Source organism: Diorhabda sublineata, chromosome 2 (genome assembly GCF_026230105.1).
Source record: "Diorhabda sublineata isolate icDioSubl1.1 chromosome 2, icDioSubl1.1, whole genome shotgun sequence".
NCBI classification, from domain to species: domain Eukaryota; kingdom Metazoa; phylum Arthropoda; class Insecta; order Coleoptera; family Chrysomelidae; genus Diorhabda; species Diorhabda sublineata.
In genome coordinates this window covers 25,180,222-25,204,695 of record NC_079475.1, presented here as the reverse complement: position 1 = coordinate 25,204,695, position 24,474 = coordinate 25,180,222, and the positions used below count along the sequence as shown (strand labels likewise).

At 32.3% G+C, this 24,474-nt stretch overlaps 2 protein-coding genes across 4 annotated transcripts in view; both read left to right on the top strand.

Annotated features, from left to right (window-relative positions):
• The window catches only part of LOC130440539 (brefeldin A-inhibited guanine nucleotide-exchange protein 3), a 29,601-nt gene extending 21,752 nt beyond the window's left edge, over nucleotides 1-7,849 (top strand). The window contains exons 15-18 of the mRNA XM_056773778.1: nucleotides 2,995-3,253; nucleotides 3,348-3,716; nucleotides 4,626-7,217; nucleotides 7,534-7,849. Coding sequence (XP_056629756.1) covers nucleotides 2,995-3,253; nucleotides 3,348-3,716; nucleotides 4,626-7,217; nucleotides 7,534-7,749 — 3,436 coding nt within the window. The 3' untranslated portion in view covers nucleotides 7,750-7,849. The remainder of the gene's footprint in view (nucleotides 1-2,994; nucleotides 3,254-3,347; nucleotides 3,717-4,625; nucleotides 7,218-7,533) is intronic.
• A 1,461-nt stretch (nucleotides 7,850-9,310) lies between these two features.
• The window catches only part of LOC130440542 (TGF-beta-activated kinase 1 and MAP3K7-binding protein 2), a 34,010-nt gene continuing 18,846 nt past the window's right edge, over nucleotides 9,311-24,474 (top strand). For all 3 annotated transcript variants that reach the window (XM_056773783.1, XM_056773782.1, XM_056773781.1), the window contains exons 1-2: nucleotides 9,311-9,592; nucleotides 21,688-22,803. In XM_056773783.1, the coding sequence (XP_056629761.1) occupies nucleotides 21,708-22,803 (1,096 nt within the window). In that variant the 5' untranslated portion in view covers nucleotides 9,311-9,592; nucleotides 21,688-21,707. The remainder of the gene's footprint in view (nucleotides 9,593-21,687; nucleotides 22,804-24,474) is intronic.

Sequence of the window (24,474 nt, the reverse complement as noted above, 5' to 3'; positions counted from 1 at the left end):
CGTAAAGGTTGAAACCATTAACAAACCAAAGTAAGCAAGTATACAATTGAACTTCAATTTTATAATGAAATGTAATGCTTTAAGGAAAACTTAGTAAATTAAACTTTCATACTGATAATAATTGTCAAAGTTAACGATTGAAATGATGAAATAACGAAAGTAATCCTGTATTAAATTTTATTTTGGAATCGTACAACGCTTTATATGTTCATTATTTTAAACGGTGACGGAAGTTTTCTTCTGGTGAAAGACCCATGACTTGTCTTTCCGTAGAAACCTTTATCAAATCTTATAGTTTCATCATTTGTACGAATACTGAAACGGCGCAGATCGAATCAATTGACTTTTTCGATATTGTCAGCTATTTTTCATGTAGAAGGGCAACCCATATGAACTGAGGAACATATTTGAAATTAAATCTGAAACACGTCCAATATCAAATGCTAAGAAACGATTAAAAAATATTGGAAAAGAATGGTGCTAACTATAGCGCTAGCATTCAAAATCCAAGTCGGCACGAAACTGAGGTGCGAAACAAAAAATGCAATTGTTGTCATTAATTATCATTACAGCTTTGTGACGAATGGAATTGTTTCATGGAAGCTGTCTGCTTGAGCTAGAAAATGGTAAAGTTGAAGAGATTAATCATGATTAATTTTCCGAATTATTTGAGAGAAAATTGTTTCTGCAGCAAGCAATACCTTAACATTGCTGCAGAATTTCACTTGCCAAAATATGGACTGCAATTGAAAATCACTTTTGCCTGTAATTTTCAAATATTTTGTTCCAAAAACACTTTTAAATAATTTTTGCTGATGAAAATAAATTCCAGTTCGTTGGTCCTGTTTGCTTCAATTCGTACTGTTGCAATGTAAGAAATGATTCTAAATATTGCAGGAAATTACATTTTTTCAATTTTCCAATTTCGTTTCTTCATAACTCGCTATCGTTTTCAATTTTCAGTCATCTCTATTCTTTTAAATAAGTACCCAGTACCAGCCGATGATTCGCGACGAATCCATTTTAAGAGTCAGCTCTGTAAATCCAAAAGACGTACGGTTTTCATCAAACGTGTGAATAAATCATTATTTTATTCCGTTATATTTATATTTTATAGTTCTTTTCTTCTAAACTTCATATCGCTAACGTTTTTTTTTGACATAAATTTTTCACATAACTTCCGACCCTAAATAACACGCACTAAATTAGAAGTCTACAATATTTTTCAAAAGAAATTTTTCAGATGGCATTCTAATGGCTGCTAGAGAAAACTACTACCTTGAACTATGTTTATTTTCATTTTTGAATAACAATGGACATTCCAACATGATAAGGCTTGGATTCATGTCAGTAGAGAGCCACGTGCCTGATTCTAAGCAAAAAATATCGGAGTGACCCTCATGTTTCCCGAGAAAAATTTGTACTTAAACTTAAAAATGCAATACAGAATGTTTGGAACAATTGATAACCAGATTTGTTAGACTTCAAGAGATAAAATATATGACCGACCGACTATTAATTCAGTATCAATTTTTTGTTTTCATAAAATTCCTGATTGCATTTTTCTTGCAAGAATATGGGACTCAGCAGGAATCTTAAAAACTCCTTTTTAATAATCTTTTCTTATGGAAATAAATTCGAATTAGGATCTGGTGGCTTTAACTGCTACGATGAAATAAATGAGTCAATAGACAGCCATTGACATGAAACAAGAAATATCCAACTATAGAAGTGGCTATCATGTTCACCGAGGAAACTTTGTGGGGAATAATGGTTGATCCATCCTTAATTCAGTAGAAATTTTATGCTTAAACTATTTTGGTTTGAATTTAAATAAGGATTATTGTCACAGGAAGCAATACCGAAACTATAGAGTAGGTATGGCATCGTTAAAATGTCTGTTTTATCACAAACTCTTGCACCATTAGGAAGAAATTATTCGATGAGTTGTAGCGTGTATTTTTCAGCTTGTCACACATGTAACACGTCGAACTGTCCAATGACTGTTCAGGTAGCGGGATTATGTTCACGATGATGGTTTTGTCTGCTAGTCAGTTCGTAATATGATTTTCACCAATTCTAATTTTTGATTGTAATAGGCAATACCTTTTTCAGTGAAATATAATCAAAATTATTTTTGATTTACAAATTTCTCAACACTCCTTGTTATAATTAAAACCATTGATTTCAGAATTGACATATATACACTTGCTAGTTCATATCTGACTCGACGGACCACAAAATGTAATGTATCTTCGGGCTAACCTACGATGGTTGAACATATTCTTTTTATGAAAATTACTTTGTAAAAAACTATTTAATATGCAAGAAAATAATTAATTAAACTTGGTATCAATAATACGACTACGTACACAAAAGTTAAAAATAATTATATTTAGGGGCGTTAGAGTCAAATCAATATAAAATAAAAATAAGTAATTTCATACTTTAATGGAACTTTAAGTGTCTAAGGGACACTTAGATTCGCTTAAATATGACGTTGGTTCCCATTACAAGCGGTCAGTTTACAACAAATCTTAACGAATACCATAATAAATAAGTTCGGTCGGTAAATTTATGATTCTTCACAATCACATTAATACAAGACAAAAATTAAGTAATCCTTGACCATACGTTAATGGAGGGTTGTAAAGGTACCTGTTTAGCGTAACTCTTAGAAATATTCCATCTTGCTATATTTTTTGGCTCTTCTTCGGGCACCATTACTACATATTTAGTAATATCGTATAGTGCCTTTGACTTAATTTTACTGGAAAGTACTCTTTACTGGAAAACGAGCTAAATCTTGAAATATATGTTGAAAAAATCTACTACTACTACTACTAGACACTAGTCAGTTCTTAATTTGACGACTATTCAGATTTCTGATTGTAAAAGACAATACTTTTCAGTGTATATGTGATCAAAATTATTTTTGATATACCTACAAAAATCCTTAACGCTCCAGTTTATAATTAACAACTTTGATTTCAGAGTTGATATCTACAGCTTTCTCCATAACACCAGTCACATGACAAATGATATCAACGACACAAGCATTGCTGAAATTGTTGAAAAGAGCGGTGCCAACAATACTCAAGGTCAAAGAATTTTAAGTGGCGTTTATGCGGCAAAAGTATGTTGTGTTTTGTCACAAAAATCCGATGAACTCTTCCACGCAGCAGCTTTAAGATTGTCTTTGCCAGGATTGTGTAGTTTCCTTACAGAGTTATGTAAGGCATCACATATGCAGGTAAGTACTGAATTCAGTGAAACAAAAAAGTTGACAGAATGAAAAATTGTACATTGATTCAGTATTACTTATATAAAAAATAATAATTTTCCAGTTATTTACTAAATACGAAGAATCCCCACGTCAAGAGAAAAAATGGTGGAAGAAAGAATTAGAAATTCAACAAAAACCACCAGCCACTTTACTCTTACATCGAATAGGAGAAGTTACACTGAAATCTGTTAAATCTGGTCGACCCCTGATACACATTATGAAATTGTGGTCGATAGTTGGGCCACATTTAATGCAAGCCGCCTGCCACAAAGACAGGACAATTTCCAAAAAAGCCGTTACTTGTATTCACGATGCAGTTACAGCTTTATTGAACGAACAAGCTGAACTACCCCATTTCCATTTCAACGAAGCTCTCATAAAACCATTCGAAAATTTACTCTGTCTCGAATTATGTGATACAGATGTTCAGGTAAGAATTATTTTCATACTTAATACAATTAATTTCACGGAATTTATCAATAGAATGCAAGTTCGGATTAAAATTTTATTATCGTCCTTCACATCAGTCTTCATTCCACTCTACACGACGATGCAGTATTAATATGTTGTAATGATATGTGTTTGGCGTAACTCTTGAAAAGATTCCATCTTGCCATAGAATTTTTTGGCTCTTCTTTGGGGCACCATTGCTACACATTTAGCAATGTCCAATTTAGTGCCTTTGACTTAATTAGAAAGTTCTACTGTCTACTGGAAGACGAGCTAAATCTTTCCTAAAATATGTTGCGGTCTATACTGGGAACCCAGTGTGTACAGCTCTGTTAATTCCACTTCTTTTAGTCCATAATGTGGGATTACTGTATCTGCAGTAGATCTAGCTTCTTCAAGTATTCAATGAGGCAATAGAAATCCTGTTAGTACCTATTCGTAGATTGTTCTTACTTAGGTTGATACATTTAGCAGATCTTCCTTGTATGTCGTACCAATAATTGCTTTTGCTCCAATCTACCTTCTTTTGGCGATTAAAGTTGTAATGGCTGCTTGGCTATTGGACAGGATGATGATCTCCTGTTTGCGATAGTTCCTGTTTAGATTGAAGTGTGTTGCCCAGGCTTTCAGAGTGTTTGGTTCTAGGCCCGTACACTCCCATTCCAGTTCTGTCTGCTGCATTAGATCCATCTAGCTACGGTAAATTTCAATAGAAAAACGAAAGAATGTGCTTCTCTTCTTACCTTATCACCTCGCCAGATTTTGATTTTCCTGGAATATGTTTACCTCTATTATCCAACTTATTATTAAGGAAACAATTAAAATCCCATATATCCCATATATCCTGAGTAACTGGAATATGAAGATGTATAATTCAATTTGTTTGTAGGATCAAATTGTTGCCTGTCTCTGTGAATTCGTAGAGGCCAATCGAACAGAAATCTGTTCAGGATGGAGACCACTTTTTGGCACTCTTAGAGTAGCCAATACAAGAAATAATGCCGCTTCAATTTTGGACGTATTCAAGATATTCCTTTCAACTGATAATACCCTAGTTTTCGCAAATGCTGCTTTAGATTATATAATGTGTCTTCTTTCCCATATCAAGAACTCTAATGTGGATGATCTTCCATCGGAACCAGTACAAGTTAATCAATATAATGAGAAAAAATCCTTGTTTCTTGATAAGGAAGCCGAATTTCCATCAAAATTGCTTCTCGGTCCTGTGGACTTATGTATAGAATCCCTGAAGCTACTACAAAGCTGTGCTTCAATTCTTTCAGCTATTCATAATATGCCTAAATGTCCAACATTCAATCTTACACATAGGATGAACATTGATACACATCCTCAATTGGTGGATTCTGTTGTACAAAACTCCGATATCAATTACTTCAACCAGATTAATATGAATCATATCAGTTATGAAAATTTGTCTACTCAGTCAGATTTTGAAAATTGTGAAAAACAAAAAATAACTTTAGCACATTTAGATAAACAAAGTAATATTCTAAAAATTTATTACATTCTCTTGGAAGGCCTTGCATCCGCTTCCACTTTGGCAGCTACAAAAAACCAACCTTACATAGTAGAAACATTATTCAAACTAATAAGAGATTTGATAGAGAATCCAGGGATAAACTTTGGATTCTACTGTATTAATCATATTCTACTTCCGATGGTTCAGAATTGGTTAAGACAAAATGTTAAAGTACAGAAACCTGGTGAAGTTTGGCAAAATTTTAAACATTGCTGTGGATTAGCTAGTGAACTAGTAGTAGATTATTTATATGAATTACAAAAAAACGATGATAATTTAGAAAACGATCATCCTGGAGCTATCTTAGCATTAAAACAACTACTTCTTATACTTATCGATTGTATATCTCAGCCGTCTGAAAACATAGCTCGTTTAGGATCATCCTGTATTAGACACGTAATCCTTAGCGCCGGAAAAATTCTGACGGTCTATCAATGGGAGATACTAGTATTAGCATTACATAGAGCTTGCACCGTGAGTTTGAATCCACTTTATCAACTCAGTTTAGTTTTTAAAGAGCATTCCGATAGTTTCTATGGAGATTTAGCTACAGTTAAAGTCGCTGCTAGAAAAGACACTAGCGTTTCAGAAAACGAACGATTGTACGAACTAGCTCAACAAGTCTTCCTTATGCAATCTCAAAGGTATTGCTCTAAATGCCAAACGAAATTCTGCGAATGTGAAGTTACTAAAGGTGTAATTATCGACGATAGAAGTTATGTATTTTTGTTGTATCCATACGATTCCAGTACAATTCTCAATCCGGATCTATATACCATTAGAGTTCCATTTAAGAACATAGTTGTCGGGATTTTAGCACACCAGATGTTGATACAAACAGTATCGAGTGCTTTATTACAAAATCTTAATCATATAACTCCAATTTTAAATATTTTACAAATAAGCTCTTGCAGTTTACGAGGAATATTGACTAAAGTCAATGCTAAACACATCGATGTGCTATTGAAATGTTTAGAAATATCAAATATTAGAGCTAAAGAATTTGATGTAAGACCTGGGTTGAAGTTTCTTATACAAAAAGTTGGAAATTTGAATAAAGCTGCCAACTTGTATACACAAGCAAACACGTCCGAAGTAGTACAAATTATAGTATTGATAGAATTATGCCTCGATGGTATAGGAAAATACAACATCGATCCTAGAAATCTTAAAGATATTCTTGCGCGTGAAGAGAAAACAATATGTTTAAGTGATTTAGATTACGTAGAAAATTTTCTGAAAAAACTTTACTCTAAATGGAATAAATTGTGTGATTCTTATGTCAATCTAACATTAGTTATTCCTGAAGTAAGTGAAGAAAGCGACGAGGACACAATAGAAGAACCTGTTTACCCTAAGCCGTTCAAATTGTCAGACTTTAAACAAGAAGAAACTGATAATGTTAGTATTAGCACCGACACTGATAGTTATCTCGAAAAAGATATATTACCAGATTTGAAAAACGAAGACAATATTATTGATAGCAATGAAAATAAAGACACACAACTACAAAAGAACCACAGTTCGAATGAAAGTTTATTAGCGCTAAAGAAAAATAATGGAAATAATTCAGAAAATAACAATTCCACTGATGATGAAACTAACGAAATGGCAGCAAAATCTAACACAAAACAAATATACGAGAAATGTAAAATAGACTTGAACGTGATAAAATACGATAAGAATACTTTGTTACAAATGAGAAAATCAACTTTATCCAACGATAGACTAAATTCCATTATATATGATAAACCTAATGAGCCTTCTAAATTGAAAGCATCCCAATCTTGGGTTAAAGATGAACCGAAGAGAACAGACAGCAAGCTAGTTCCACATACTGCTGTAAGTTCGAGATCGAATCCATTCATATCCAATAGCTTCCCACCGTCACAACCAGTTCCCACTGAAATTCAGCAGCAACGAATGATGAGTATATTCAAGGTAAATCAAATTCTCTTATTTATCATTTTTAAAGTTATCATTTGTAAATTGAAAAACTATTCATCACCTCGTTGTTTTACTATACTGACAAGACATGTATCGTTGTTAAATAAAACAGCGCATGTGCATCGGATAGTTACATCTGTTGGTATACTATTACAGAATGTAAATATTTATTGATTGTTTGTAATTTATTATTGGATTAATAATATTTTATTATTTTAAATGTATTATTTATTTAAAAATATTTGATTATTTATTTGATATAACACTCTCTGAGCCATAATTTAAATCGATTTTATATTATGTTTATTAGGATTCGGAAACATTTAAAACAACGAGGATTGAAACCATGGAAGCTTGTTTGGAATTGTTAACTAGTTTGTCGGCAGAAAAATTGTCTCCGCTGGCGACTATTTTGAAACAAGGTGCCGTATCATTAGTTGGAGCACAAGATGAGAAGATCAAGAAATCCGCTGAAATATTGTTACAAAGAATGAACATTTCTTATATCGACCATGATAATTATTAAATATATAAATGTGATATAATAATTATTTATTTTGAATCCAATAATAGATAAAATGTAACTAAATATTTCCTCCATAAATAAAGATAGGTCTAAAATAAAATGCTCGTTGTTGTGATTTCACTTAATAAAATATCACTGAAGTTTCATTGAAGTTAACTATGCAAAAAGAACAATGATCAAAATTTTCTACCTCCAGCTGAAAAATTACAAATACTTTCATCACATACAAATACTTCTGAGATGTGTAAATTTTATTGTATGTACCCTGAATCCTTTTATTTAGTGATCGTGTATAAAATGTTGCATAAAATTCCTCACATCTCGAATACTTCAGTATGCAAAGTTAAGCTTGTTCAACGTAGGCAGCGGTGTTGACATGTTTACAACATATATTCAATATATTTCCCTGAATTATGAACAGGATTCAAATTAATTATAGTTTTACTATTATATCTTGAATCGACCTATTCTTTTTTGATAAATAACTGTCTACTGATTTTATTTATTAATTTCAAGAGATATTAAAATAATGTTTCCCTCTATATCAACTATGGAAATTAAAAACTAGAGCTTGATACTAGAAGAGATGCTTGTCTGCAAAATATTCATTTTCAAAACTCATAATTCAATGGAATCGTCCTTAAAGTATACAAGTAATTCAATAATAAAACTAATATTTTTTTAAATATGTTTTTTTTGCAAATATGATTTATACCAGTTTTAAGGTAAAATATATCTTTCATCCATTTTGTCTTCACATTTGACGTTAACTAAATATCCGAAACTGCCTTTATATGTCTTAGTGAGACTCTTCGCAAAGCATTCATACCGCCTTTTTTTCACTGTAATACCAGTGGCTTGCGATAATTACAGAGACCAATTTTTTGACAAACTTACACCATCTTACTTCTTAAACATTTTTATATCTTTTTCTTGATAAATCCTCTTGATTATTAGGTCACTTTTGAGAGATAATTTGTTTCAAAATAAAGTTAAAAAATTAACGTTTGTAAGTTTTTTTTTTATTTCTATATTTTTATAAGGACTGAAATACGTCGAAACAGTAATTTTTTACTTGTATATTTAGACTAAACATCTAAAAGACACCAAAAATTAATACGATTTCTAAAGAAAGACTATCAAATATTTCAGGTCTTCGGCTATAAATAGGTAAATTTACATTATTACGAAAAAAAAATAGTCTATGCTAAGTAGAACAGCCAATTTTTAGTATGCAGCTTAACTCCTTTATAAAAATACTGGAATGAGTTAAATAAGCATATGTAAAATAGGACAATTTGGTGATTACAATTCAATGATTCAACATTTGTCTTGTAAAAAAAGTGGATTCTCTCAGTACTGCCCTCAAAACTTGTTGATGCCAATAAAATTTGTTAATTTTCTCAGAAATCAGAAATTCATACCGGTTGAAATCATATATACAGACGACACTGGTATCCATCCATCCATCCAATCACTTCCTTAGCGACTATTTAATAGCATTATATTGCCTACGTACATCACGTCTACTGCAACAAGACGGAGATTCCGAACGCAAAGCTACGGAAACCTTGCGTAAGCTAGGCAACATCGCGTCTGAATCGCAACTTTCACGTGACGTTTCACTATGTTCTATTTGTGTTCCTATCTCAGTTTTCCACAACATTATGATATAAAGGTTGCCATGTAAATTTTTAAAATACATAATAATGTTTTAAGTTCTCGTGATAAATCTCGGTTTTTGTGCGTTTATATTTGTGCTGTGTTATTGAAATTTTAGTGTCCAGTGTCGTTTTCAGTGCTTAGTTAACTCACAAACAGCTTGAGTGCATATATGATTTTGGTAGGATATGTTTTCAATATACTTGAATATTATTTAAATACTTATCTTATCTGTTGTGTTTACTGGTTTCACTTATTTGAATGATTTTTTTATTTGTACATGAATTCGCCCACTAGTTCTTTGGTATGCCAAACGTCAAGTCTGACGTCAAATTTGACGCCCCCGCTGGAAATTTGAAAAAAAAATTAAGTAGCATCCGAAAAAAACATTCTTATGGAAACATCTTTATAAACGTGTTATCAAGTTTAACTATAATTGTTGTTCAAAATAATATGCACTACATCTTTGAAAGTTTTAATTTTTTATATTTCAAAAACACTGAATGTTCGCAATGCCGTATTCGGTTGTTATTACTTTGTGAAATTCATTATGAAATCAAAGTTCTTGTTGAACCTTCCCTTTGTTTTGGAACTGTCCATATCTACATTAGTTTCTCTCGAATCTTACTCTGTTTCTTGATGTAAGAAAGTGATAAAATTTATATTTGCATTATAATGAAAATCATTATAAACTTAGTATATTAGTTACTTTAATTTGCAAGAGAAAGACGAGTTTAATATATAGAAGTACGACAGATGTGAGGCTATATTCAATACGATTCTAGTGATAGGCAGATAAATAATATAATTATTTTGATGTAAAACAAACCTAATATGAAAATGGTATGAATGTTACTATTTACAACACAAAAAACTCAATTTTTTGTATAACATTTGACAACACATTTTTTTTTCTACCCATGTGATTTTTGATGTAATGTTTTTATGAGAATGCTTTTATTCCAGTTGACCATCCTTCCATCGCATGGGTATCCTGTATTCTTATCGTGTCCAATTTGATTAATAATATAATCTTTCAACTAAATTTTATCCATATAATTTATATCTAAGTTTTATCTTAGGCTGTTCTTTCTTCCAAACATCCTCGTTTTTCTTTTTATCCACCAGTGGAAAAGTTTCTATTTATCCAATGTATATACATTAATGAGTTTTATTGTGGTATTTCCAATTGTTATATTTGAACAAATTTCAGTTTTAATGGAAATACCCTAATGGAAAATAGTGATTCTAATATTTTTAGAAATCTTAGTTTAACTAATTTATTTGACAGCAATTAATTTACAACCACTAATCATTTTTATTTTTTGATAACTATCCCATAGATAAGAATAGTGAGAATACTGTTTCCAATCTGTTTAACTATCAGGTATCAACAGGTGAAGGTAACCTTTCATTTTAAACTCTGTCACATGGATCCATACACTGATAACTACCTTTTCGTAGACCTAAGCTCTCATAATGACTTTCTCAGAAAAAAACTCCCATCTGTGATATCAATTCCACCTTTTCACAGGGACGTATTTAAATCAATATATTATTTTTTAATGAAATTAGACTTTGTTATATTTGGTTGGTCGACAAAGTAATTTCGATTAAGTAGTAGAAAATAAAACCAGGAGTAGTTTTCAATCAATTGTATATTTTCCATTTTGCTCAATGATCTGCGGATCCAGGTGCGGTTGAAGATCATCGTCATCGACGAAATAAATTGTAATCAGACAATATGGACAAATCAGGGCTGTATGAGAGATGTGGCATCACTTCTCAGCCAAGCTCCAATAGTTTACCACGAGTTTCCAAAGATCTGTGAAGCCTTTCATTATCATGGTGGAACACTAAACCTTTCCGATTTTTCTTTGATAACTTCATCCAGTTTCATTAGTTGACAGTAAACAACAGAATTGATAGTTTGGTTACTTGGAAGCAACTCCAAAAACATACCACATTTGTAATCCCACCAAACTGACAGCATGAGCTTTTTTTGTTGTTTGTCAGCTTTCGATGTGGCTTGTACTGGTTCATCGTGTTTGTTCCACGATCTTTTTCGGACTATGTTACTCTAAGAACCCATTTTTCTTCACCAATGATGATTCTTTTCAAGAAAGGATTGGTTTCATTTTGTTTAAGGTGTATATCGCAAGTGTTGATTCTTTGTGTTAAATGAATTTGTTTCAATTCGAGAGGTACCCAAATATCAAGCTTTTTAACTAGCCCAAGGGTTTTTCAATTGTTGTATGCGATACATGTAACCTCTTATGACTTTGATTTGGTCATTATAAACTTCAGTAGGTCTCCAGAACGGATTTTTTTATTTCAATTCTGACACGTGCACTCTGTTAAGCAATGAGCATCATAAACTTTACATATTTCTTTATGAGCCGCAGCACCTTTACGTAAAATATGCCGAAAAGGTGCGTTTCTGCACTCCATTCAAAATTAACCCTCAACTAATAGCTTCAATAAAAATCACGCATTACTTGCTTCTAAAGTTACGCCAATGTGACCAGTATCACGTGACAAACGACCAAGTACAACACTAACATAAGTTATTAAAAAACAAGGCTCTCTATTAGTAAAAACCTTATATAATTATGTGTTTTAAGTTTTACCAATAATAGAAGCCTTTAAAAACGTATAATATAGAATTTTCAAATTAGAAATTTCACAATTATTGGTTGCATTTAGTATTTTTATACAATACTATTAAATGGCGTTTGTGACGTCATTAAATCATCAAACTCTGTATACTCTGAATTATTTTTTGCAATCTCCTGATTCTCATGGAACGATATTCATTTACTAAATAAATTTCAGTATCATTCAGTGCATTACATAAATTACTGTATGAAAGAATGGAATTGACAATTTACTTCTGAGTCTATTAGAATTTTATCAACAACTATTACAAAATAAAACTATGACTCACTATTTAATCAAGGTCACTTGAAAATACCAAAACCAGGTGAAAATCTTGAAATAATGAAATTGTTTTGATTTTTGAAAGGAAATAATTGGGCAATTGATCCAGTCCAATCAAATAAACAAAGTCATTGAAGTTAAACCTTAATCAACCATTCAATTTTTATAATGAAAAATAATTTTTAGATAATGTATTAAATGAATATTTTGTCCTGTTTCTTTCCAAATGCTACTAATATGCAGATAAGTCGTCAGTAGAAAATTAAGTAGATGAATAAATAAATAATATTAGTAATTAATTAGAAAAATGTAGCTGTACTTTGATGAGATATTTTTTAACTATATTATTTTGTTAAAAGCCAGGCGTATATGCTTATACACCAGTTGTGTATATCTTCTGAACCAGAACAACTATTCATTAACTGTTATATGTTCGATGCTACAAGGTCTGACTCATTTGTTGACAGGTCAATCACATTACTGCAATGATAGTGATAAATCTTTTTATCTTCAGTTTAGAGAAAGAAATTCTTATATCAATAATCAAGAAATATTGGAATTATCATTTTGTATAATTATTTCTAATTTTCATGACAGAATTTTTCTTTATTGAAAATATTGTACAGATTATTTATGTCAATGTTGATAATCAGATCAACGATCAGATCTTACATTTACACACACAATAATAACTGCTGAAAAATTCAAATATCTTCAAAAAAATTTAAAATGAAATTGAAAATATACAAATATAATATCAATTAACAACAAAATAGATGCTAAACAATTGTCTTTACTATATGTAGTACAGTAACTATAAAATTAGAGTTTAAAAATATCAAAAAATTTAGAAGTATAAACTTGAATGACACCAGACAAATAGAAAAGGTAATATTATACAATGTGTTTGTGAAATATCTTTGTGCACTCTTACAAGTTCTTCGGCCAAAATAAGCCAAAGTAAATAAATTTAAATCAGTCTTCATAAGTTTTAGTTAGTGGGTTATGCGGCCATAAAATTTTGAAATCGTTTTTTCTATTATAAATTCAAAACTGCTCATGTGATTTTAATAAAATTTAACATGGTCAGTTAGTATTATTAGGCTGATGTGTCCTAAAATAGTTCATTCTAAAAAAAGGATTCCGGTTACCTATGATTTCTCTCATAGTTATTTAATAAATGAAAATGCAATATTCAAACAAAGATTTCACGCGAAAAAAGTTAAATTTCACTATAACGAGAGTCTGGGCAACATAAACGACACTCTTTATAAGTAAAATTTACACACGACCTAGCCTATTGAAAGAGGTTTGTCTCATTTAAGAAGGTTTTGGACTGCCTGAATCCATATGACTGGAGCTAGGCCTCTTTGTTTTTTCCCTTTCCCAAATCTTAAGGTATTTCTTTATCTGCGAGTTCAAATTGGTTAAGGTGCTCCAAGCTCGGGCAGCTCGATGATAATTTCATTGCACATGATACCCATATGTCCAGAAACTCAGACCAACTCTTCCGCTCTTTCGCTAGCCAAATAATTAAGTGCATTGCATCAGCTTTGCTTCGGTAGTTATTCCTCGGGAAGAATATCTAGTTCAGTCGGTATGCATTTGTTCTTCCCCTCACTTGGCTTGTTTACTCCTACTCCGATTAACTAACGTTTTTTGGATCCATCCATGTAATAGATGTCACCAGCTGAAGCCAAGCTAATCTCATTGCTGCCGGGTGACTTGACCTTGATATTTATTTGAATAGGTATGTCCATTGAGATCATTATAAGTATTTTTTTCGCACCTCCGAGCTCCACCATCTTTGCAATGTATCTTCAATTTTATAGTGCGACTGAGCATCTTGCAGTTCCTGTTCCTGATTCGAAATAAGTTTCATAAAACGGTTCATCGTATTTTTTCTAATAAACTAAACATAGGAGACAGACTCTGCTAAAAAATCGCTTCAAGAAACCTCCTTTTTGTGGTATTAAAAGTACTTTTTGGAATAAGAAGCTCAACTGTATTACAAAACTTGTGGAGATCATTATGATCTTTGACGTATGGTTAAAAAACAAATATTATACTTTCACGTTCCCAACTATACCAATATTAAAAGAATTATTTAAAACTGACACAATTCCTATGTCGATTCAAACACCTGTTGATCAATCACCCAATACTTTATGCAGTACGTAAACAAATTCCAATTTATTTACAAACTTGAAAGTATGTAGACTTCTTATCAGTTATTATTGAGATATTTTAACGCTGACATTATTGAAACTAAAGCGCATGAATCAATTTTCTACCTAAAAATTACCTCACTCACATTTACAAAACTTTCATAAACGATTTTCAGTTGTTGTCGTGCAACCATCGTGTCGCGTAGAAGTGCAAGCCATACAAATGGCAAGTGAACTTATAATGAACTCTAAAAACATTGGTAATAATAATTATGATCCATCAATACTCTCCCAAACTGCTGCTATTTACAAAAATCTTGTTCTTTCATTTATAAATGACAAAAAAAATTGCACTTTACAATGTGTTGACAGCTTCTAGAGCTTTTGAACAGGCAGTTAATTATTGATAAAGAGAGAGTTATATCGCATCTTAACAAAGATCTAATGATGCTGTCTTGGTAGATTATGTTTGTACGAGATAGATTTTTGGAGTATTATTTCTGAGAACATTAAAGGACCCTGTAGGTTAGGTTAGTACGAATAATCTCGATCTAGATTCGTCGTGGTTTACTCGATGGCCTGAGATCCATTTTGTTACCCCTTGTTTTCCACAATTTGGAAACAGTTAAGTTAGCTGACGGCCTCCCATCTTTTCCCCTTTTATAGCTTATTTTTAAGCATTCCAATCCAGAATTAAGCTTTTTACTTTTTCTATTTCTAATTCTGCTATTTTTGTTGATCTCTTTTTAATTTAAAAAAAAATGGATCTACAATAGAATGATTATCGAATACATGATCTATGGAGATCTTTTTCTCAATGCCCAGTGCAGTGGTAACTTCTAAAAGGCCTTCAAAAGAAATATCCTCTGTCATGGATAGAAAAGATATTTATCGTTGCTGAAGTCAATATTCTTATTTAAATAGTAACAAATGTTGCCATAAGAAAACTGGAAATCGGAAATTACACTTTGAAGAACGTCTATACCTGCTTCATTCTTGGCCATCCTCAGATTGAAACCACAAAATTGTTCTTTTTTCAAAACGATAATTTGTTCCTTCCATAGCTCAAACTCTATTTGGTTTTTCCATAAAAATATACAGCGGTTTCGAGTGATAAAATTTTGTAGGTGTTTCAACGCATTTGGACAATCATTTCCCAAAACGAAAATACGAAACAAAAGCAGGATAAAATTTTAAAATCGTTTGACAAGCTCTTAGCATCATGTTTAGGCTTCCTTATAACTTTCTTTCCTGAGGATAGATTGTTGAAAATAGTTTCGATTTAGTAGCAAAGAATTAATTCTCCTGTTACATTTTAAAAGCTTAACTCCAAAACCCAGGACAATCCGTGTCCCAGAGGCAGACAAGGCGGGAAACGGAACAAGCGAATGGAAATCGGAACTGTCCCGGGAAATCCGGGACGATCTCTAACTTCAGATACCTTGTATACATTTTTGAGTATAAAAAATGGATATTTAAAAAACGTTTCGTCGTATTTGAGAACTTGAAAAAATAAGAAATTGATAATCAAGTAATTGAATTTGTTCAAAAGTACACACTTCCTCTGCATCTATCTTGTTTCGATTTTTCTAATAATGATTGTTCTACGTACAATAAACAATTCTCATAGAATTTTAGTATTCATTCCATAGTATAATTAAAGTTGCATTTAATAGAATTATTTCTTTTTCATTTCGTATTCAACTAGTTTATTTTTCTTGGTGTTTTTTGTGGGACATGAGTAAATCTTAAAGAAAACATTGAATAGTTGACCTCATGTTGTAAGTACCAGGGAACCACGTTATGTTGATGGTATCATTGCTACCCAGTTCGTCATTAGCATAAAGAAAATGACCTCTTTTGGCGTTTAGAGATAATCCCTTTTCATTATTTCCAGCTATTTATTCCAAAACAACATTTACAGTCAAAAAAGTTGTGTTCAGCAGAGTCAATATCGGACAGGAACATTTTGGATGATTATATGATACAGATAGGAACTTTGAGGGGTATCCCCATATCCGTCAAAAGTCCTTCATCCGCCCACAGACCATCTCAGGTACGCCTCCTCTCAATACCCAACAGATCGATTGGAATCGCATCCAAAATGACCGACACTGCCGCCTCAAATTCCGTTCGGTAGGCACAAACTATACTTAGCGTACCACGTGGTACAGATGCGAATCGATTCCGATTTCATTTTATTTCAAAGCCTATCCTCATATCTTCATTTAACAAATCATGATTGAATTTGCGAATCTCATGACAACTCTCTGATCCTTTATTAACAGAGAAAGCCTTGCCGCTTTTGTGACTACATGTAAATCTTTTTTTTTCCTGTATGCTAATACACTAAATGGAAAATTAAAGTTTCTGTTGAAAGTTATGGATAGGTAATCGTGATTATTAGGTTTTTTATTTATAAATGAAATACACAGTGTTTAACATTCATATATTAAGTCTTTATTTTATAAGACTACGTTTTCGAGAAGCGTCCTCACGCTTGAAAGAGTCGGTTTGTACTAACTAAAAACTAATAATAAAATATTTACAATGAGATCTAAGCCTCTCCTTAAGTATCGTAAAATTACAGATGTTTTACTAAAATATATGCATTACTTCGAAAAGTAAAAGAGTCCTTTGTGTGACCCATGTGTCCGGGGTCATAAAACAGAGGTAGGACTTACTTTTCCTTTTCTAAAATATCTTTCAACTAAATGTTAAGTTTCCTTAAACATAAAATCTAAGCATAATGTTAAAATACCAAAATAAAAAATAATTTGTAAAATAGGATTCAATTTTGCTCAGAGAAATTCAACAGTATCGAATTTTTTTACTGTTTCCGAGAAGTTATTTTATTTGATAATATAAGAATAAACATTACTTAAAAAATATAAAAACATTCATCTAATTAATTCATATCAAAGCACTGGCTTCAAGTTGTGGATTCACGGGTTGAATTAGCTTTGTTCGTAGTGGATAATTTGGACCCGAATGTATTCTGAGTATTTTTTGGACGTGTCAAAAGCGTAGGCTTTGTTCAGAATATGTTCTGAACATAAATTTCTCCGTGAATTGTTTATGAACATCTAAAATTATAATTTGAATTCAAAACATGCTAGGAGAATAAAATATTTATAATTAAGTGGACGGAGATTTATTCTTGATATTTGTAAGAATGAAGTCAACTACCTCGTACGTAAAATTCACATAGGTTACAGGTTATTTCGTGATAAATATCACAAAAATTCCATATGGGATGAATGCACATGCTCGGGTTAACATCTTTACCCAAGTCCGAGAAAACATTTGACGTATTCTGAACAAGTTCTGAATTAGAAATCGATCACATGATTTTAAAATCTGAACTAGTTTTATTAGCACTGCGAACGCACAATTTCAAATTGCACGTGAATCTGACGACGGAATATTTTCAGGATATCTACCGCGAACAAAGCTATTATTAACATTGAGGATAAGGCAATTCATCGAATGGATGGGCAGACGCATCGTCGTAATGTCTTTTTTCAACAAATGATATTTTTTACTTCGGCATCAAGACGTGTTAGCATAATATTTACTAAGTAATTGTTGTTTTACATTTTTGGTAATAATCATTAAGGATCCCATCCCAATAGCCAGCCAAATCTCAGTTAATGACAATCCCGGATGTTCAATATAATTCTTAGAAGTAGACAAACATTTACAATTAATTCATGGAGCACTTTCAGAATAATATTTTTATAACTTTTCCTCGATTTCTTCAATTGTTTCTACGTGAAAATCTATGTATACCATTAAAATATACTTTTTCTGCATATTTATGAAATTATAAAAAAAGTTCTCGTCATGTAAGCATTAGAACGAAACTGTGAAGTTTACAGTTTATTTCAGAAATGTTAAGAGTAATAAAATTTTCCCCTCGGAGTTCAAAACCTCTTTCACTTTAAACTCATATTCTATAACTTAAACGAATAATTTGGGCTTCGTACTTCAGTAACTCAAATTTGTATCGACGACGACCTTTGTAACTTCAATCATCATCAATGAGTAATTTTGAAAGATTGTGATCGTGTTTACCAAATGGCTTCAAACGTAAACAATATCTACACTAAATCTAAGAGCATTAATTTATTTGTATTGTATCAGTAGTTTTTATTCTTCGTTCGGGGACCTGAACCGAAACTCTGTAAGTAAAAATATAAACCAATAAAAACTCTTCAACTTAAACTTTTAGTAACAATCAATATTTCATAAATACACACGGTAATCATACCAAATTAAGAAATTAAAAATTCGGTAAGTCAGTTCACGTGGACTCATCGTCTCCACTGTTTACCAATGAAAACATCGAATTGTAAACAAAAATGCATTTCTATTGGCCGAAGCTGTCGGGAGGCGTATGTACACAATTTCTTCGAAATATTCCGCCAGACAGCCTACGATAAGTAGTGACGTTGCTTGGTGAGACTTGATTCATAAATTTATTTAAATAAATAGAAATATTGGCGAATTAAGACAATGAAATTGCACAGTGTAGTGAGAAGTCACAAACGGGGTTGATATGGATCATTCACAAAACCGAAAACCTGAAATCAGTTGACAAAGCTACTCAAAAGGTAGCAGATTATCCAGAATAGAAACATTGCGGCAAATTTTGTCAAGATGTTGTTCTAAACACAAAAAAACTGAATAAACGGATGGCAATAACCGAATCGTCAAGGATAGTTCTAATAGACGAATAGGGTACAAAAAGGGCTCAGTTCACGTCTGATACTCCCTTACAGGCAGGTACATTTTACTCGACTATTTACGTTTTTAATTATTCAATTGTAGCAAGTTAACGAGGTATAATAATGATTTTTTTCGAAGTTCCAAATAGAACTACAATTAAGTGCATCAGTCTAAATAACGGCGTATAATGCCGTCCAATTTATAATAATTCGATTGCCTTTTAACGAATACTTAAAAAAATTGTGGGCAAGGATTTTTATAATCTTCAAACTCTATGACTCAAATTATTTAACGCTTCCCTTGGTCTTTATCTTATCGAGGTTCTACTGTATAAATTTTCAGTGTTTTATACTGACATGTACCAGGTATAATTTCGTAACTTTATCATTCTGAAAACAGTATAAAAATACAATTTAGCCATCTAATAAATTGTCAAAATACCTGCCGTAGGGTAAACAAATGCTATTGCTATTTTTTATATAGTTGGTTCGATTTTAGACCTTATTATTTACAGTTTAATTATAAAATTGCTTATCAAAGAGTTGCTACTGAAAGGGGTGCAAAATTTTCTCCCGGAAACGTGGCTTTATCGTTTTAATACACTATGCAGTGTTTGGCTTTGTGTAGGCAAGCAGTAAGTAAAATATAATGGAAACTTGTAGAATATGAGCAAGATTCTGACTAAAGCTCTTTTCATATAATGAAAAGGGGTTTCCTAAAGCTTTAAGTTTGTCAGCTGCACTTGGATTATCACTTTGCAATCAAAAAATCTATTCACTTATATTTGATAAACTTGAAAGCAGCTTATGTTCAAAACACTCCAGTAATTTAAGCACAAAACAGACACAAATGTCCTAAATTTTGTAAATTGCTTGAAAGTTTACTTGCAGACTAACTAAAAAAAACTGCAACTATACTCAGTTTCCTCTGTATTAATTTCACTGAAACAAATCCAAAAAGTATCTATGGAGTCTTTTTAACACCATGAAACAAAAAATGAGGAGAAGCTTACACGGAAACATACAATTAGACCTAATTAGGCAATCTAAGAAAACAGCTGATCTACGTCAAATTAGCGACCGTGGAATAAAGGATTGATTTTCTCGTATGTACCCGTGTGAGCTTTTCTTAGTTTTTCCGGTATTGAGAGTTGTTTTGTATTGTGTTTTGTGATTCTATAGATCCTTTTTAAATCTGTTGCAGTGAAACTAATACAGCTAAAACTGAGTATTTTTACAGTTTTTTTATAGAGCGTGACAGTGAACTTTCAAGCAATTTACAAAATTTAGGGTATTTAGGTAATTCATTTTGTGCTTATCGTATTATTGAAAATTAGAATAAGCGCTACTTGAACCTGGGACCTCCTGGATGTGAGCTTTGTACTTTAGTCACTAGGCTTAATAATTTTCTTCACACACTATTTCTTAAAGTATATATCATTAAAAAATTCAAGTATTATATGTAAGAACTTCGGTTAATAATATGGTTAATATTGTGACAAACTAAATATTCACTTATTAGCCAATAGAAATTACGAATTGATCATAGTAATGACGTATAGATAAGCGATTAAACGATTGGCTATATGATTCAATTATTTCGGTGTCCAATAATGTGTAATGCAATAGTAACCACCTTTTTAAGTTCTTCAAAAAGTCAGAAAATGTCTTAGAATCTCAATGATTAGTTTCCAGTTGAGATATAAACGAATCGGCTAAATCTTTAACGTCTCTGAAACGCGGAAATGCATTTGAAAGCCGTTTTAGGCATTCTAATGAGAGTAGTAATTGATAATATAAACGTAAGGAATACCGCTCGGGCAAACGAAAATAATCGATTATTATTTTTCACTCGTAATTCGACGAAATCTTTAAAAAACCACCCGAGTTGCGCTCTCGTAATTTCTCGCATATTACATCCCGAAATATTTGAACTCGATTTTCCTGCACTTCAAAATATCGAATTTATTTGAAACTTTACACACTTCTTAAGGATTGACGTCAATTCTCAGTAGCTTTATAAATTATCATTGCCACAGTCGTTATGTGATTAATATTTTTTACCATGCTGTGTAGTATTTCGGCGTTGATTTTGCCGAGTCCTATTACCTTTTTTCTTTTTAGAGATTTTCTAGCATTTTTCAATTCCTGTTATCAATGCGTTACGTATATTACTTTCTTCTCTTCTAATAATATGTTCTCATTCATCAAGTCACACTCTATTCATAATTTCTGTTTCTCTTATTTGTTGTCGTATCATTCTACCATCTCCTTAACCTCTTATTTCTGTTATAATCCCACCGCAAACATTTTGACCAATTCTGAAATAACTGCGGGGATCTTATGTAAAAGACAGTTTTCCATAAAACTTTTTAGGATTTGATACAGGCATTATCCATACCTAAGTCGTAATAAATTATGTAATTATTTTTTCGCAGATGAACCAGAATGGCCGGCCATGTTCGCCGGGAACAAACGAAAGTCGTCAAACGTCAAAGTTATGCAGCTGTTCCATGAGCTAAAACAACAATTCCCTACCATTCCTGATCATATTGTAACGTCCTGCATAACTTCCTACATACAGTCAAGTGCTCAAGAAAAGAATATCGTAGAGTATTTAGAAACAACTCTAACAGACAGCAACGTAGGGCAGATGGGACGATCTTCTCAACAATCGGAATTACCTCCTCTAGATATTTCTCCTAACCCGCAAATTGAAAACGTTTCGGCAAAAGCAAACCTGAATACCGATCGAACCCGTACCGAAATGGACGAAAGTGGAAGTGATGTTACTAATCGAAATACGAGTGAGCAAACGGAAACGACCACCAGATCCGTAGCAAAACGACCTAATTACCTTAATATAAAACCTAGTATCAGTGATGAAACAAGTGAAAAGAAAAAAACGTTCAATATTCAACTCTCCGAAAAGTGCAAAGACGTCCATAAGTTGCTCAACTACGAATTAAGTGAAAAACCACCGCGATCTCCCCTAAGTGCCAAAAGGTTTGCTTCCAAAAACTCTCCAACCAAACCGGAAAAACACCCCGAAGCCCATAAACGTCCTAGCTTAGAGCCAACCGTTAAAAAAGAAACGTGCTCGACACCCACGCAGACAACAGATACCTTACTAGGAAGTCCGAATGTGAATCTTTCATTAAACGTAAATTGTTTGGTTGATGTTGTACGCAGTCCAACGCAACAACGACGTACAACAGCTTTGCAAGTAACTCCCGCCCAACCGTGGTTACAAGCATCTACATCTCCGAGAAGCTTCACTAGTGTAAACTTAACTCTGAGGCCTCCAGCTTCAACTCCTCAAGACCCTATCGACATTACCTCGCAGAATTCCAGTTTGACGTATTCAACAAGTAGTTATGATTCACAAAAAGGACTTCAGAGTAGATTACAGATCACCGTTGGACCAAGTAATGGCAGTGTTTCGTCATTACGAATTAGACCAAATAGTTACCATCTCGAAGACCAACCAGAACAACAGGAAATAGTTCCTGTTAGAGCTGGATCTCTTAATAACCTGACAGTCAACACAGAACGTGAGTATAATGTTTTTATATTCATACTGTAACGTTCTTCGTATTTATTTACACACTATACAATACATTTAACTTTTATATTTTACTTAAAAATATCACCTAAGTAAATAATTTCTGCAATTATTTTTACTAATTCGATGTTTTCGCTACGACTACTTATTTAAAACTAAACTAACTACGCTACATTATATACTTATATACCTATTCCAAAAGAATTCTCTAGATTTGGTGCAAAAAAACACAACAAATAAATAAATAAACTTTCCTAGAAATTATTTAAAAGAAATACTATTAATAAACTGCCTGCTATAATAAAAAGTTCTAAAAGAAAACATCAAAGCCGTGTCCGCCATTTATAAAAATCAGATGAAAGGCGCCGCGCGAATTCGCTGAATTATGAAATTCCATTTTAGCTGAACAGGGTCGGCCTAAGGACCCATTTCGCTTCTAACGTTAATTCTCCCGTGATATTTATTTAGTTGTATAATAGATACTAGTTGTTCAATAATTGTTATTGACCACTCAAACGGATTTGGCACTAAAGTTTTGTGTAAAATGTCCTTTTTTTTGACCGTCACTAGGTCCGATGATAAGTTATAATGAGACGTAATGATAAATAATTGTTTTGGTTTATAAATGGAGACGGAGCACTGGAATCAGCCATGGTATTCTAATTTTATATTATTTTGATTAATGTCTATAAAGTAAAAGGTTTGTTTGAGACATTTCCGATCTGCATTTGAAGATATCAGCAGGACTTGTCGATATATTAAATAGATTTGCGCTTGCGTTGAGAAATTCACACACCCATTTTGGACGCTCAGTTTCAGTTTTACAATCGGATGTGAAACTTAATGAAAATTTGTCTGAAAATAGAAAAAATGCGTATCGAACTATCATTAAATATATTTTTTTGCAAGGCAATATGCCTACGCAAATGAAAGAGGAGTAAAACACTGTGTACAGAGTCTCCACCATTGTATGAACGTAAAATTTTGGGCAGCTGAATTAAAACGTAGCGGTATCAGCTTGACTGTTGATGGGTATTCGGGATGGCCAAAAACTGCAACAACCAGCGATAACATCGAAATAGTTCACTAAAAGATATTGAACGACCCTCGGATTAAGGTTAGCGATATAGAAGAAGTTGTCGACATATCAATTATGCACGCGTAAGTCCGCACGTGGAGTATCATGTTTACCCACTTTGGACTAAAAGCGCATGAGTTCGATTGAACATTTCCTAGGCCTTATTGATGCGGTTTAAGTAAAATGAGTCGGATTTTGTGTTGATTCAAACATGGATCCACCAGTACACTCTTGAAACGCGGAAAAAGAGAAAAAAATGGATTACAAAGGACGAACCCGCTCTATAAAAGTCAAAGGCAGTTTGATCGGTCGGAAAAGTGAAGACTACTGCTTTTTGGGGTAATTATGGGATTGTGTTCATCGACTATCTTAAAAATGTAAAACAATAACAAAAAATTATTACCCATCATTGTCACCAAACAACCCTTCTATTGAATATTTATTAATATCAACAAAATACCACTGAAATTGAAAATATTTCAAAAAGTAATGAATTTTGGTATAGGTAGTGCATTACAAAAATGAAATGCATCCAAAAAAAATAAAGCTAAAAGCATTAGTTTACTTTTTAGATCACCCTTT